A 17324-nucleotide genomic window follows, 5' to 3' on the forward strand; every position below is an offset into this window, starting at 1 on the left:
GGGAGGTCGGCGAGGCTCGGGGGAGGGGAGGGCGATGGTTGGGGAGAGGCGGCGGTGGTCTGGGTAGGGGCGGCGGTGGTCAGGGATGGTTTTCCGGTGGTGATGTGGTGGTGTGAAGGTGGTGATATGGTGGTGTGAAGGTGGGTAGGGAAAGGGAATGGGAAAGTCTAGGGGGGTGGGGAATGAAGTTGGAAGGATTTGGGGTAATGGGAAGGGTAAAAGGAATGATTAAAAGTGCTAAACAAACATCAACAAAGGGAATCGAGCCAATTGATTCCCATTCCCTTTCTTGATTACCCCCAACCAAACGGCCTCTCATTCTTTTGAAAATAAAACAATTAGGTTTAACAAATTGTTAATTCAGTCCACATCCCACAAAAATCAGGCCCAGCCCAAATAACTTTTTTGAAAGGAAAGCCCAAAAAACTCAGAAGACTCTTTTTGAGTTTTTGCCGACCTTTAATTGGAGTATGAGTTGAGCTACCTTGGGTTTCACAACCATTCCACGTGTAAAAACCCCCCTACCCCACAACCTGAACCTCTGAGAATCATCTAGACCAACCATCACTCCACTTTTATTTCTAACTCCACTTGCATTCTACTCGCGTTTTTTTACCTCTAATCAAAATCAAACTCCTAATTACAATTAAAAATTACGGAGTAATAATAAATAAATAAACAAACCTTTCGTACTCCCAAAAAAACTCTCAATTTCCCAATTTAATTTACCTTTTTAAAAAATTTTTTTTTTACTCTGCTTTCATGCCCTCTTCTTCTTCGTCTTCAACTCTGACTCAACAACAACGACGCTTTAAATTCAAAAAAACCAACGCTTTCATCATCTTTATTTTCTCTCTCTTCTCCCGCCTCTTCAATTCTCTTAAACTTTCTCTCTCCTCCGCCATGGATGACGTCTTCGATCCCGACGAGTTTCTCGCCGTCGACGATACCGCCGCCAATACCAACGCCGCCGATGATGACGCCGACATCGACGGCGGCGATGACGGTGATTTTCTCTACTCGCACGCTCGTCGTCGCCGGAGAATTCATTCTTCTCCTCCGTCGTCGTCGGCGTCGCCTTTGTCTCTCGCTCTTCGCCATGATCGTCTCTTCCTCGTCTCCTACAAGTAATAACTCGCTCTTTTTTACAAAAATTGGTTTGAATTTGAGTAATGTGGAGCTTGAATTGAGTTCAATTTGAGTGAATTGAGTTAATTTGAGTTGAATTTGAGTGAATTTGATTGAATTGGATTTAATTGAGTTGAAATTGAGTGAATTGAGTTGAATTTGATTGAATTGAATTGAATTGAGTTGAAATTGATTGAATTGAGTTGAATTTTATTGAATTGAATTTTATTGAGTTGAATTTGATTGAATTGAATTTTGCAGGTGGTGGAAGGATGCGAGTGAGGAGTGTTTGGGTAGTGAGAGTGTAATCAAAGGTGTTCGTTATGCGGCGGCGGCGGCAACGGATGGTGATGAGAATGATAGGGAGATTGATGCTGATGATGAGATTGTTTTGAATTTACATAAAGAAGTGAATGATATCGGCAATGGAGATGATAAGGGCGAGGGTTTCTCTGGTCGGGAGTATGCTTTAATTACTGAAAGCATGTGGTTTAAGGCTCTCAAATGGTGAGCAACTTTATTGTTTAAGTTTATTTATTTTTTTTAATAGTTGCATGCCTTCAATTTCTTGGCTTTTTAGTTATAATTATCATGATTTGCATTGAAGTGCTTGTTCTAATTTGTAGTCATTCGATCAAAAGATAATTCTGATAGCATCTATTTCGCTGGTTAATTTCGTTTGTAATCTGTTGTGGATGATTTTTTCTTCAAAAAGTATATGCAAAATTTTTCACTAGATAGGTTCATTAGAAGATTTTGAGGAATTACTAATAAATACTTTTGTTGTAGTAGTAGTGGTAGCCTAGTAGGAATCGACTGCAACTAAAGACTCATGTACCGGGGGCTAGTTGCTTAATTGTAGTACTAGTATGAACTTAACGACAGATTTTGCTAATGGGTTTGGAGTCTTCAAAGAAATTTATTGAAATCAAATGGCGTAATTGAAGTTATAAATTAAAACTAGTGGTGCACAGGTGACAGGTGCAATTATTTTTTCAAAAAAAAAAAAAAGGTGACAGGTGCAATTACAGTAAACTAGGGGACTTGAATATATTCTTGATGGAGGTCCATTGTCTTGTATTGGAGGTTCACTTTGAGGTGGTTTTAATGGTTTGGAATTTCGAGAAGAAGAAGCGGATAATTTTTGTGACACCGGCACCAAAAAAAAAAAAAAAAAAAAGCGAAACCTTGAAAGTTCAAACTCTAAATTGTAGACTAACCCAAAATATAAACATATTACAGAGTAACAGTTGTGAAACATCTCTATAGCTGTCCAAATTGATGTGAATTTTTTAAAATGGTACGACACTGGGAATTCGTGCTAAAGAGGTTTATCAATCGTTTTGGAAGATCAGAACGAAGATCTAAAAATGCAGATATTAAAGCTTAAACAAGATTATGGGAGTTTTAATTTTTGTATGAAAGTTTCATGGTAAGAATTTGGATGAGGAACTATTGTCTCCTTTTCAAATTTGCAAATGTTTTTCCTGCAAACTTATTATCATCAACCATTGATTCCAAATTGAAAAAGATGAGAAATACTGAAGAAAGAGGAGAGAGAAATAATCGGTTTTTTTTTTAAAGAAAATAACATGAAAATAAATTACTGATGTCATAAATCATTTTATAAAGGAAAAATTAGAAAAAATAATCCCAATTTTGATCAATTTTGGTAATTATTCTGGAATAATCCGAACTTTAGGGGATCTTCTTTTTCTTCAATCCCAAACTGGTCAACCAAAGTTCATCACCTATTATATTAGGTATTTGACACATGTCAAGTCCTTATTGGTACAAAACTTAAAAAAAAAAACAAAAAACAAAAGAAAAAAAAAAAAAATAGAAAACCACCCACCATCCCCTTCCTCCACCGATGGCCCTGACCACCACAGCTTAGTTCGCCACCCCCACCGATCCACCTTAACCTCCACCACCATAGCCTAGGCCGCCGCGTCTCCCCTACCCTTTGAGTTGCCATTTTCCCCTCTCTCGAAACCCCACACAACCACCGTAACCCAAAAATCCGCAGCCACAATACCCCAAAACACTCCTCCCCCACCCCCAAACCCTAGCGTCTAGGGTTTTTATGGTGGGGGAGGTGTGTTATGGTAGTTTTTCGGGAGTGGGCCGGTGGCTATGAGGGATTTTCGAGAGTAGGGCCGGTGGCTATGAGGGATTTTCGAGAGTAGGGCCGGTGGCTATGAGGGATTTTCGAGAGTAGGGTTGGTGGCTTTTGAACTTTTCAAGAGTATGGGCCGGTGGTTTTTGGGGTTTGACCGATGGCGTGGGAGTTTTGGGGAGGGGGATGGTGGTTTGGCTCGGAGCGGCGACTCTAGGGGTGGGGGAAGGATGGAGGTACGGTGAGGGAGGTGGCTCGCCTGGCGGGTTGTTGGATTGGCCGGTGGTTGGGGCTTTGGCTGGTTGTTTTTTTATTTTGTTTTTTTTTTTGTTATTTTTTTTATGAATATTTTTGGCCAATTAATTTGTGACACGTGTCACTTTAACAAAAAAAAGAAAAAACATACAACCGGTAACCGGTATTTGGGATTGAAGAAAAAGAAGACCCCCCAAAGCTCGGATTATTCCAGAATAATTCAAAGTTGGGACTATTATACCAAAATTGATGAAAGTTGGGATTATTTTTTCTAACTTTTCTTTTTATAAATGCTTAAAATGATTTATTCAAAGTAAAATTTAACTATTATGCAAGTGGGCCCACTTAAATTTCATTTATGTTAATTTTGTACCTTTTTGAACAAGTTGGTGTCAATTAATGCAAAATTCCCTAAAGTTGGAGTCAATGAGTAATTTTGCCTAATAAACATACTCCTTCCGTTTTAGAATTATTGACATGTATGACTTTTACACAATAGTTATATACTAACTTTGACCATATTTTTTTTGTAATGTATTTCATCAGTTTTTTTTTTTAATCGCAACGTTGGGAATTTCATGCTTGCCAATGCACTTTTTGTAACTTAAAATATCATAAGTTGTATTGTAGTAAAAATAATATAAAATTACTATTAAGAAATTGCATTATGAGATGAATCTAGCAAGATTTCACATGACTGTAAGTTTTCCAACGTATACATTGCAAAAGATGATCAGAGAAGTGTGTGAATAGTGTAGAATTCCAAACGTTGCGATTTAAAAAAGGTGGAAGTAATAAAAACAAATTCTTTCATGAAATATGCTATCAAACAGATATTTATGTAAGATTTCGTGATATTAACTTTTTATTTTTTTTTACTAACATTTAATTTTATATATCTAAGTTTAAACTAATGCATCGGCATGTGTGCCAAGTTTGACTATGTTAAATACTCTTGGATAGAGTGCGTATAATAAATAAGCAATTGCAAACAATAGACATGATCTAGTCTGGTTTTTGTATAATCATATTTGAAACAAGTAAATATATGCTTAAACATGTTGAAACGAACGTAGCCTAAGACTGCATTGATTCTTGATGTTAGTTTCCTATGCTTTTTCACTTGAATGCTCTTGGTCCTTGTTTATTTGAACTGAACGAGTGTAGTTTATCAACATGGCTAAGAACTAGCTTGTGTGTGTCCTTATTTAAGGGGGCAAAATCCCTATGAACTGGAGTTATGAATGAATGAGTGACTGCTGTACTAGTCTTTTTGACACTATCTAGTTGAGTGTCATAGTGTGTTGATGATTAGATTACGTCTTAGATTATGAGTTTTATGCATCAATCATAGTCTTAGTTCATTTCTTCTCTTTATTGATTCGCATCATCTTAGAATAAACCCAAGTTTTCCATCTGAATCCAAAAAGTCCTGTAAAAAATATACACAATGCTTTTAATGTATTTTTTTGCCCCTGCAATGTTTTAACTTCCCACAATTAAGGTTAGACTGTCATATCCACAAATGTTTTTACTTACATGATTATGAGTCCTAGAAATATTGTCTGTCGGAGGTTTGGAGCAATTTATGTTTCTTTGTAAAGGTTAACTTACTTGACCAGTTATAGTCTATTCCTATGTTTTGAGTTATCTAGCCTGCTTTATCCATTTAAGTAGCCTTAAAGGAGCTCACATATTTTTGAGCTCACTTGGTTGGAAGTCTTATTGTCGTATATTTTACTTTTTGTATATCAATGGCATAAGCCATGTCTTTATGGTCATGAGTTCCTGCATTGGATTTGTGATTGTTCATGGAGTTGCTTGTTTTATTGGACATTTTGAGTCATCTGAGCTGCTAGGGGATTGTTAACATGCAATGTTTTCATTCAGTGTCATAAGCGTGAAGATGTCTTGCTTGTCCCTACAGGCATAGTGATTATTGCACAAGAATTAAGGATATGGGATGTTCTTTGGCTGCAGAAGATGATGAGGAGCAGGATGTTTTCACTATTCAGATCAGGTTGTGTGTAATGCAGCAGAATGATTCTCTTGTGGTGAAGATATCACTGATGGTGAGGCCCCCCCCCCCCCCCCCCCCCCTTTTTTATTTTTTATTCTAAATTTTATTATGATTTTTTTTTTTTTTAGGTTTTCAGTTATTATTTATCTTCATTGCATGATTGCTATTAAGGCCATATATATGTAATGGCTTTACTATACGTTGCTGTTTTCACTCATTTTCTTTAGCTGCTTGTGTTTTCTTAATCTGATTTCTGACATCTGAGACCTATGTCACCCAGCCGTTGGTGGGGGATGGGCGGATTAGTTCTATGTATTGTATTGAGCACAAATCTGCTCTGTTCAAGGACTGAACTACTTGTTTCACCAGGGATTTTTTTATCATGAGGTGGAGAAGAACATTTGAACAAGGAATTTTTGGACAATTTTATTTAGAACCCACCTTTTTGCAGAGCTGAAGAGGTTCGGCCAGTTCTTCCTTTAGAACAGTTAGGCCGTTTTTTTTTTCCTTACTTTATCTTTTTCATATACAATGGAAAAAAAAGAAAAAGATGAGGTCAGTAGATATAAATACATGAATTAAGATTGTGTAAAATGATTGTGGAATGTCCTGCAAACAGATGCTGACCTTTTCATTCTAAATGATTTGGGTGATTAGCATAGTGATAAATTTCTTCGGGCTGCCACCTTTTAAAGTTGTGATGCTTTAATTGAGGAGTAGTTGTAGTCATTATTATTCCAATTTTAAATGAATAGTCAGATGAGAATATAAATCTATGTGCCTAACGATTTAGGATTTTATTCGTTCTTTGTTATATTTTGCTCGTGTATATTTGTATCATAGGTTTGAGCAATTTAGAGTGTCCTTGAATGAGTTTGATTTAATTTTTTTGCCCACAAAAATCATGTCATTAATAATGGTATTTTATGGTGCTTTGCCCAAAATATTCACAGTGGAGGTTGGTGGTTTTTTTTATTTTTTTTATTTTTTTTTATACTTGTATCTATTTTATGGGTCCTTATGGATTAGTCTCTTTGTACAATAAATTGTTTTGACACATTTTAAGAACTAAAGGGGCGTTTGGATCGGGGTATTCAAGAAATGGTAATGTGATGAGCAAGGATGATCATCTTGTTTGATATGTTAATCTAATTATTCCCTTTTCCCACTCAATTACTTCAAAGTCCTCCTTTCTCTCCTCTACTAGATAACCATCTTGATCACTACTTTGACAAGCACTCACCTAACAACCAACCACCAGAAACTCACCGACCATAAAACCACTTCAACCCATCCCCACCCAACCAAAACCCCTCCCACTACCCTAGTAGCCTCCTCAAAGTCCACCACCATAAAAACAACTCTAACAATTCAAACCCTCCCAAATTCATGAATTAAGCCTCCAACCAAACCACCCTGAAAACTCCTCACCCTCTTGAAAACCCTCACACCACCACCCAAACACACTAAATAACCTTAAGAAAGCCTTCACTTGCCAAAAGAATTCACCCCCACCACCATAAAACAACACCAAGTAGTATATGTTTCATTAAATGAGGGGTTGAGCAGCAGCCAAAGTATAAACGGCTGTGACGGTTTTAATAGATTAGGAGGTGGGGGGAGTGGTGGTGGTGGTATTGAAAAAGTAGAAGGCAAAGAGTAGTTGTGGTTGTGAAGGGAAACGGTGATGGTGGAAAATACAGTGATTACCTTAAACAAAGAAGACATTTTGAGGTCTAACCTTTCTTTTCCTCGTATATTTTTCTTAAACTTTTTTTTCTATCCACTTTTTAACATAATCGCCCCCTTAATGTAGAGTAAGCAGGTTCATGGTAATTTCTCTCTGATGCTTACTTGATGCAGCTTGTGAATCATTTCAGGATAATCCAGTCCAGCTTTACAGACGAGCCTATGAGATTTTTGATGTGCAGTCGTACATGGTATGTTGCTAATGAAAAATGCTGCATTTGTGAATGTATGTTTTGCTGAACAATATTCTAACTATTTTGAGTTAAATAGGTTTGTATTTGGGACTTTTCTGGGCAGATGACCAAATTTTTTGAAAGAGATAGTAAAGTATTTCCTTATGGCGGTCCAGGCCAGGCCTCTGAAGAGGTAATTCTTGTTGCACTCATTTTAGTTTGGCTCCAAATATCTCTAAATTGATGTTAATGCTGCTGGCTTTTGAAATGTAACCTTATGTATATTAAGCTTGTACATGTGCATTTAGTGGCATCACATTTAAGATGAATTGCTTGGTTTTTAGCAAAGTTACCTAAATAACCTGGATCTTCAATTGTGCTAGAGGATCGGTCTTTTGTATCTTTGTTTTATTTATTTTATGTATGTATATATATATATATATATATATATATATATATATATATATATATATATTTGTAAGACTTTTGATTGTCTTGATGTTTATTTTTTACTATAGGCTCTCCTTGAATTACAAGTTTATGGATTGCCAAGTTTTGCCAAGGATGCAGAAGTAAAAATAACTGAGTTTTCCATGCAAGAAAGGTCCAACAGTGAAGGCTCTTGCAGCAGCTGGCCGAGTAAAATGAATGGAACCGTTGTTAATCAGAGTTCTTCTTCATTATATCTCAGTTTGCAATCATGCACTCAAGGATATGGAAAAACTGGTGTGCTGGGTTTGACTGGACTTGTAAATCTTGGGAATACCTGCTTTATGAACAGTGCAATTCAGTGCTTAGCTCACACTCCAAAACTTGTTGATTATTTCCTTGGAGATTTTAAGAAAGATATAAACTACGAAAATCCTCTAGGCATGAATGTGAGTGGTTCTTTATTGGTCCTAATGCTGCATTGGCTGCTTTAGTACCTTGCTGTTCATGCCAGTTCAAGTTTTCTAAATGCTTTGTTCGTTTGGACAGGGTGAGCTTGCTTTGTCTTTTGGGGATTTGTTAAGAAAGTTATGGGCTCCAGGTGGTATGCCTGTTGCTCCAAGATTATTTAAGTCAACTTTAGAGAACTTCGCGCCTCAATTTTGTGGCTATAACCAACATGATTCCCAGGTAAGTTCTGTTTTGTTTGGAATAATGTTTCGGTAAGGGCATATTAGGAACATGTAAAGTTTTCTAAAATTTAGAAGTGAAAGTTTTCCACCACACGCTTCTTGGCTCCTTTCCTTCCAGTGAAGGCAAACTGTACATTTGTAAAGAAAAGGTGGTTTGGTGGTGGTGGTGGTGGGGGGGTAATTTCAGGGTTTAGCTAAATTATTATCTTTATAACTAGGGGAACGTTTTGAGGGATTTAACTTTTTATAGTCCAGCTTTCTATTGCAACCAATTTAATCTATGATTTTAATCATTTTCTTCTTGTGTGTAAGTCTAATACACAAGAAGTGCCATTATGTAACTTGCTTCTCACTTGTATGCTGCGACTGTCTTATCCACTGAACTCTGCTGAATACAGGAGTTACTGGCTTTTCTGTTGGATGGGCTCCATGAAGACTTGAATCGTGTGAAACACAAGCCATATATACAGCATGGTGATACTGAGGATCGTCCTGTTGAGAAAGTGGCAGATGAACATTGGCAGATTCACCTAGCTCGTAATGACTCTATAATAGTTGATCTGTTCCATGTGAGCTTATTGTATTATTTTTGTCTTTTATATTGTTAAATGTGTATAAACTTGTTAGTTGATTTTATATTTCTTACAGGCTTTCAGTTTCCTAATGATCTCTCTCAAAAATTGTTTTGAACTGTTTTTGTTATGCTATAAGAATAACTTTCTTTAAGCGGTGGACACATATATGCTTGGTAACGCATGGCACAATATTATTATGTGACGGGAAGATTGTAGAATTTCATATCTATATGCCTTATGGGGGCATCTAACTAATGCTCGCCTTATACCTTTCTTCTATTTAGGGTCAATTTCGATCAAAGCTGGTTTGTCCTATCTGCAAAAGGGTCTCAGTCACTTTTGATCCGTTTATGTACCTGTCACTTCCTTTGCCTTCAACAACTATGCGAACCATGACTGTTACTCTTTTGAGCACTGATGGAAGTGTGCTTCCACCATCGCTTACTGTAACGGTACCCAAGTATGGAACGTGCAAGGATCTTATTCAAGCCCTCAGCACAGCCGTTTCATTGCGAGATGATGAGACTCTCTTTGTGGCTGAGGTATGTTGCATAATCTGCTGATTTATTTTGCCGTTGAACTCATCCAACTGTTTATTTAGGATTTAGTTTATTGTTGCTTTCTTCCCTTATATCTTAAGTATTACTCCGTAGTATACAAAAGTATTTCATACTTGGGACTGCATCATGCCCAAGTAGCTTTTCCATGTGAAACTTCTTTCTGTTTCGTTTAAGGTGGTGACTAGTGTATGGCTGGGATGGGAAAAGTTGTAAGTCTGGAATTTTGCAAATACACAAAGCTTAGTTATTACATGACCCTAACTTTTGCGATTGTTAGTAGATAGCTGCTGATTTAGCTCAGCTTGCTAGTTACTCTCTGCTTAAAGTTACTGATGTATATCTAATGTTTCCAATCTCCCTGATTAAGGTTCTTTGAATGAAAATTGCTGTTTCCATTTCTTCTGGTTACTTTTTTTTTATTCATATTTTTGGTATTGTAAGATGAAAGTCTCCTTGGTCATCAAACTCATCACTTAGAATTTAAATTCTTATCTTTTGAATCGCTTGAAATTATATGTGGATTTCTTGATAACAAGAAAATATCTTAGACAAGTGAGATTTTTAACATCTTTTAGACTAGGTGGAATGTTGGTTGAGTAATTCTAGGAGTTTGGTTTGCAAGGGAAGTTGCTTAGTTGCAGGCATACATCTTTGTAGGCAATGTTATCTAGTTATCTTTTAATTCAGATTTTCGCAAGATTACTCTTACGTCTGCTTCATATGTGAAGTTTGCTTTTTTTAAAGGTTTACTATCACTGCATCATCCGATCCCTGGAAAATCCATCTGATTCATTGGCGTTGATAAGGGATGAAGATTGCCTTGTAGCGTACCGTTTGCCGAAAGAGAGTGAGAGCGGCCTTTTGGTGGTTTTCATGCATCAGAGGTGTGAAAGGTATATGTCTCACTATTGCTTCCTGTTTGACATCATGTTAACTCGCAAGGCCCAAACCTTATTTTGTAAGAGTATCCTTCTCAGTTGCTTCGCATTCAAAATCTCCATGTAATGGTTGCAAGTTAGGACTAGTAGTATCAATAAGAATAGCTATTTTGGTAGTTTGATTTCGGTACATTTTGTGTAAGCATGGCTTTGTTTTGATTTGATGGCTTGAATTATGTGCATGTTGCATTTTCAATAATAGAAATGAGGTACAAAAAGGTAAAGAAAAATTACAAATATATACTGCTTGTATGTGTTAATTTTCTAATAAATTGATAGCTTACATCTGTTAAAATATTAACAGCCATCTTGAATTTTTATAAGCTACAAAGAAGAAAAGTAGGAATGGAAAATAGAAGAGAGAAAGAAACCCCTGCTTGCCTGGTCGCCACTTAGTTCCCCTCCCCCCCGCCCTCTTAGTTGTCTTCTCAATGCTATGCATCAGCCTTCCAGACTTTCTTCCATGTTTCTCACTTTTTGCCCACCCGCGGCTAGTAATCGTTTAGAGGCTACAGCAATGATAAGAGTTGGCTCCTTGCTGCAGCCCAAAGTCCTTTTTCATAATTTTGACAATTAAAATGCGTCAAAATAGTAGATCTATGGTTTATAAGTATGTACTTTAGTTGTGTGTTTAAATTAGGTCATCAAGAGGTGGGTGGAAGGAGAAGTGAGGGAGTTAGAAAGTCATTTCCGTTGTTTGGATAAGAGAGAAGAGGAAAGAGGGATAGAGAAAATCATTAACATAATATTTATATTCCATAAAATAGTATATGGAGAATAAAGAAACATTGTATGAATCGATTGCTCCTATTATTAATCAGCGAAGGCAACACAAATAAATTAGGGCCGTCAATCCCGACCCGACCCGACCCAATAAACCGACTCGAACCCTACCCAAAGTTACTAAGAGAAACCCAAACCCAACCTGATTTGACCCGACCGAACAACCTGAATTCGACTCGATTTGGCCCAATTTTCATATTTCGTAATAATATTAAGTTTACACTATTTTTGATAGTTTCTAAGCATAACCCGAAGTTTGACCCGAACCTGACCCGCTGACCCGAATTGCCACCCCTAAAATAATTATTACTAAAGAGAAGCACCAAGTAGCAAACCAATATGCAAGAGTTATTGAATTGAGGAGAGGAGAGGAAAGAGAGAGAAATTAGATCATAATCCTAGATTAAATAGGAGATTTTATCCATTTTTATTGTAGAGAGAGAGAGCAAAAAGTAAGAGAAAGGTAATTTGGTTAGAGTTTCCTGAACTTTCATTGTTATTCAAATGCATAAAAGCAAATGAGAGAATTTTTAGAGCATTATGACTAATTTTACAACAAAAATTTTTACTTTCCTAAGATTTCCAATTTTGGAGAGATATGATCTTAAGCAGTGAGGGATTTTTTTTTTCGTACTATTTCCTTTTCCTTCATTTCTCTCACCCCCGCAATTGCTATCCAGACATTGACATTGTTCAATGTCTTTCTCTAATCCGTCTTTTTCCTTTTATCCGAACATAGTGTAGGTTTGAATATATTATAGTTTCTCCGATCAATCAATCAAAGCCTTAACCTTGTAAGTAGGGTCGGCTATATGAACCCAAAAGTGATTATCCGTGTATTTATCAACATATTATAGTTTCTTTGTTCTCTTTTAATTGCAACATTTGGAATTTTACACTATCCTTGTTCTCTAATTTGACCCCCTTTGTTGATTTATTTTTTGGGCAAACTATAGTCATGTGGACTCTTGTAAGATTTGTCTCAATTTATTTTTTTCACAATATCAAATATTTATATTTTTTTTTACTTATAATTATTAGAGATATGAAGGGTTAAAATTGTGCATTGATAAGTGTAAAAGTCGAAATGTTGCATCTTAAATAGAATGGAAAAATTATGGATTTTTATATAATAATTTGCAAAATGAGTTCCTCTTTATGAAATGAACAATAAACATACCAAATCATTGGTGTTTAACTTGAAAGTTTTAGTCATCAGATGAAAATATGTGAGTTGTCCTGCATCTGTATTTTAAATGGTGTGGCTTCTGCAAAATTTGGGAACAGTGAAATATTGTTGCTAGATGTTGATGTGCTGCATGGCTTTTCTAATTTTCTTAGCCTTTTCAGACAATAAGGCTCATCCCAACTGTAACAAAGTAGGGGTACTGTCTGTGTTGTTTTCTGCTTGAAAATGTAATTGTTGAATATCTATGCTTATGCTTGCAAGTTTTCACTCAATTCTTAAACTGTATTTTGTACCCTTGAAGCCATTAAAGGTGAATTTATTAATCAATATTCTATACAATTGTTTGTTAGGTTGTTCATAAACTGGTAATGAATAATTAGGGTACTCATTTGGAAATGGGCTAAAGAGTACAATGCAATTGGGAAAGTGGTTTTATGCATGTTCTTTGTCTATAAATAGAGAGATTGTATCTTCCATAAAAATATTTATGTTATTTCAGGCAATCTGGCTTTCGAATCGGAATACCTCGTTGGAGTTTGTTTGGCACCCCTTTGGTGGCAAGAATTTCTAGTATATCAGATGGAACTCGGATTCATGATGCTTACATAAAACTGCTTCAGCCTTTGTTGAATATGGTTGAAGATGATTATGATGATATAGAAAAGTCAGATAATGAGTTTACCAAGATGGGGTCAGGGAGTTTGTCAAATTCAGACAATTCGTGTAGCTCGGATGATGAAATGGGAGCTGACTTCTATGTGCCCTCTGACTTTCAATTTCATATTTCAGATGAACGAGGCACATCAGGGGGGCAGAGGATAAAATTGGGCAAACCTCTAGATGTTCCTGTTAAAACTACAATAGTGAATGTGCTTGTTAGCTGGTCTAAAAGAATGTTAAGGCGTTATGATACCTCTCATCTCAGCTCGTTGCCAGAGGTCTTCAAACCTATATTTCCTGATGTGATACCTCAAGAATCAGTTTCCTTGTACAAATGCATGGAAGGCTTCTTGAAGGAGGAGCCATTGGGCCCTGAAGATATGTGGTTAGAATTCATCATCTTCAATACCTTTTCATTCTTTAAATTTAAATGTTAATGTTTTGTTGCGTAATCACATTTAGACTTATGCCCCCTCCTTGGGTATCAGTCGAATGTTTGTCTTTTTTTAGTCTTTGCAATGGGATATAACATGTAACTACAGTTAAGTTTAAAGCAATTTGTTTGAGGCCTTTTAGGATTTGAGAGATTAACCAGGTGAATCTTGGATGAGGTTGCAATTGTGGTAATGGTTTCAAAACCACTATCGTGGGCAGAGCGGGTAGTATGCGTTTGTTTGGGGATAATATTCAGTTGCAGTAGGCTCATATAGCAAAGGGTTACATAGCATTGGATAAGGTACAGCTCCAATCTACTTGAGTACAAGTATTCTAGGTTATAATCATAATGTCTGGTAAGGTGCTGTTAGATCACTAAACAAACTTTGAGATCATATTTGGCCTATTGGATGAAAGTACTACATACTTGTTAGTTAGTCATAGCCGAAAACGGAGGACATAAGCTAAGTGCAATGTACTAACCTGGTAGGGTCGGTAGGTTTACAGTATCCAACATCATTTTTATTCTCCCTTGGTGGATTGTAGTTGAACATTGATGGAAGGTTCTAACTTTTCATGATGCAGTTTTGGTGCCCTGAAAAAGTAAAATTGGGGATGCCTTTGTGTTTTAAGTTCAAGAGTAGGATTGAATTGAGCTATTTTAGGAAGTTGTCACCTAAACAATGAGTGGCTGTGAAAAGGAATGATATAATTTGAAATCCATGAACCATATATATATATAGATGATACAGACGTGGTTAGATGTTAGTCGACTTTTCTTCTTTTTAAAGCTGTATGATACAGGTATTTGTATCCACCATTAATACCCTGTCTAACCCATAATTAAATTGACTATGTAAAGATTAGAATTTTTTGTATAGATCACGACTGATTGAATCACTTCTTATGTAGTTTCTTTCACCTGCAATATTATTACTGGTTGGGGCATTCTATGAATTGTAACTATAATCATGTATCTCTGAATGTACTTTTATATAAAGTTCTGCTTTAGAATATCTTGTGCTTGACAGCCTCACCTTTGCCTTATTTCTTCCTTCATACTGATGAAAGTGGGAAATTCTGGTTTGCATTGTTCTTAGCAAAAGGTTTCCACCATCATACAAGAATGAATCCTGATTTAAGTGCCTTTTGTAACATAATATTATGCCTCACCATTAGCCTTGAAAGAGAGGGGGGGGGGGGGGGGGGGGGGTGGAAATTATTTTGTCTCGCATATTAGACGCTGAAATAAAATTAACTGTAAACCCTACCTCCCTAAGTCAGCCCCTGTAATGCAGAAAAGTGAAGTGTCTTAATGCAAAGATGTAAGACTGAGTTCTGCTAGAGTTTATCTGGTGTGATGTCTCATAGCTTTACTTCTATACAATTCTACATTAAAACAATATATTCATTGTTTTAAAAATATATTTGTTCATATTTCATATCCTAAATCCATTAAAAAAATATATTTGTTGCTGTAAATTTTGTGGTCTTTTATTAAAGTATTATCTTATTTTCCTCCAATAACATTTTCATGTCTAGAATTCCCCATCAAAAATGGGGTTTTGTTTTGTCTTTGAAACAGTTAAATTACTAAAGAAGTATTATATTGCTTTCTTTGCCTTTCTATGTTTTGACTTAAAAATTGTCATGCTTGTGTTCAAGGTATTGTCCTAGCTGCAAGCAGCATCGCCAAGCAAGCAAGAAATTAGATCTTTGGAGATTACCTGAAATTTTAGTAGTCCATCTGAAAAGATTCTCCTACAGCCGGTTTTTGAAAAACAAGCTTGAAACATATGTTGATTTTCCCTTAGACAATCTTGATTTGACAGGTTTCCTTGCCCATGATAGTGGTCCAAGTTTGAATTGCTATAGGTTGTATGCCATCAGTAACCACTACGGCTGCATGGGTGGTGGTCACTATACAGCTCTGGTTTATGTAAGTTCTCCCTTTTCAAATAGTCTAATGTAATTTTGACTCTAATTTAGATTTCTTGATTGAAAAAACATTATATTATGTTGGGATATTCATTATTCTGAGAAAAAGAGTGCACTCTTTGGACTGTAAAGAGGTTTTTTACAATGTGTGTATTCTAAACAATGGGCTTAGTCTCCCCAAATTTCGTTATGTCTATCCTTCAAGTAGTATACAGGAGGCTTAATCACCCCAAGAGAATACCTACTGTTTTGTTATGGTATTTTGTTTCATAATATTTGAAACCAAATTCCATAGCAAGCATTTAAAAAAGCTTCTTCAGTATTGCAGAAGCTTCCTGCTTCTATGTTGATATTACTTCTATATCATCTTTTTCATTTAATTTTGGGCTTTTATATACTTTGATCTTGCTAGATTTCTCTTAAAATTTAGCTTTTAGTTCCAAAAACTTAGCAAGCCTAAAGATGAGAAATTGACGTGAAAGTGTTGTAAATCTTATAATAAAGCTATGCATTGTTACATTTAAAAACGTAGGCATTAATTATATAGATATGTTTGATGATTGGAAAAAGAAATGGTTGGATTAAAATGAGATGCAATCTGAAATTAGTAACACATATTCTGTTTAAATTAGGAACATTTTGGAGAATATAGTTTAGTTTCCTTTAGAATATCGTTTGTCTCTGGATCTTTTAGCTGTATTATTTGGCTCACAATTAGTTACTTTATAATTGCGGGGTTTATAGCTGTGTTGTGAATGTGAAGGTCTCACATATTATGTCCCCTCATGCAGCATGGTAACAGGTGGTATGAATTCAACGACGGCTCTGTTAAACCAGTTAGAGAGGATGACATAAAGACATCCGCTGCTTATGTTCTTTTCTATCGCAGAATCGCTGATTAAGCTTGTTGGTATTGTTTTTTGGCTCAGTATAGAATGATTGGAAACCTAGGATTAGAATCAGCACACATTTTTTTTTTTTTGTGAAGCTTCAGAGATCACAAGATTCAGTCAAGCAATTGTAGAGAGGAGCCGAGCCGCTACACACTGATTTATTTATCAACCAGTTTTCTCTTTTTTGTTTCCTTAGTTAATTAGATGTATATATTTATTCTTAGGAATATGTAATGTTTTGGTGCTGCTGGCTCCTGTCACAAAATTTTCTGAAAAACATTGGGCTTATACTGTATAAATTTTAGTTTTTCAGCACTTTCTTCTATTCTGTTTAACTTGTTTGTAACTTTATTTATATTAGAAGTGTGCCCCATAATCTAGGCTTTGGGCTAACCTACTTCGCAAATCTGTCAAAAAAAATATGTAATTAAATTGGGATTTTAAAGGAATTTCGCATATGCTAAATGGTACATGAGCTTAGTAATTTACTGTATTGTTAATCAAGCATTTTTTTTTACACTTCTTGGTACTATAAAGTTTTGTGGACATACGATATCTTTAAAGTGCAATTTTTTTTATTTTATTTTATTTTATTTTATTTTATTTTTTTGTGAACAACCGAAGTATGAGATTAATATATACCGTCAAAATTACAAATGCAACCCTTTACAAGTGAGGTGAGTAATAAGGTGTAATGTGGGATTTTAATAGGTTAGCTTATGTGACGGGGTAATAATGTAATAATAATGTTAAGGGAAAATTTGAAATAATAATAGGAAAAATAAAAA

General features: G+C 35.7%; 1 protein-coding gene across 1 annotated transcript; it reads left to right on the forward strand.

Moving 5' to 3' along the window:
- The first annotated feature begins 836 nt into the window (after positions 1 to 836).
- On the forward strand, positions 837 to 16856 carry LOC145597008 (ubiquitin carboxyl-terminal hydrolase 8-like). Its single transcript, XM_081653196.1, has 13 exons — positions 837 to 1127; positions 1390 to 1635; positions 5430 to 5574; positions 7403 to 7462; positions 7542 to 7637; positions 7963 to 8322; positions 8423 to 8563; positions 8964 to 9134; positions 9425 to 9682; positions 10445 to 10593; positions 13110 to 13655; positions 15371 to 15644; positions 16435 to 16856. Exons 1-13 carry the CDS (start codon positions 904 to 906, stop codon positions 16543 to 16545), a joined length of 2781 nt encoding a protein of 926 aa, XP_081509322.1. The 5' UTR covers positions 837 to 903; the 3' UTR covers positions 16546 to 16856.
- The last annotated feature ends 468 nt before the right edge of the window (positions 16857 to 17324 follow it).

This window comes from Chenopodium album, chromosome 2 (assembly GCF_948465745.1).
Source record: "Chenopodium album chromosome 2, dcCheAlbu1.1, whole genome shotgun sequence".
Lineage (NCBI taxonomy): Eukaryota > Viridiplantae > Streptophyta > Magnoliopsida > Caryophyllales > Amaranthaceae > Chenopodium > Chenopodium album.

What these genes read in the sequence shown, in the direction of transcription:
- LOC145597008 (XM_081653196.1), top strand. Translation starts at nt 904, where the DNA reads ATGGATGACGTCTTCGATCCCGACGAGTTTCTCGCCGTCGACGATACC. An exon ending in AGACTCTCTTTGTGGCTGAG is followed by an intron (nt 9,683 to 10,444) that starts GTATGTTGCATA and finishes CTTTTTTTAAAG; the next exon opens with GTTTACTATCACTGCATCAT. An exon ending in ATGCATCAGAGGTGTGAAAG is followed by an intron (nt 10,594 to 13,109) that starts GTATATGTCTCA and finishes ATGTTATTTCAG; the next exon opens with GCAATCTGGCTTTCGAATCG.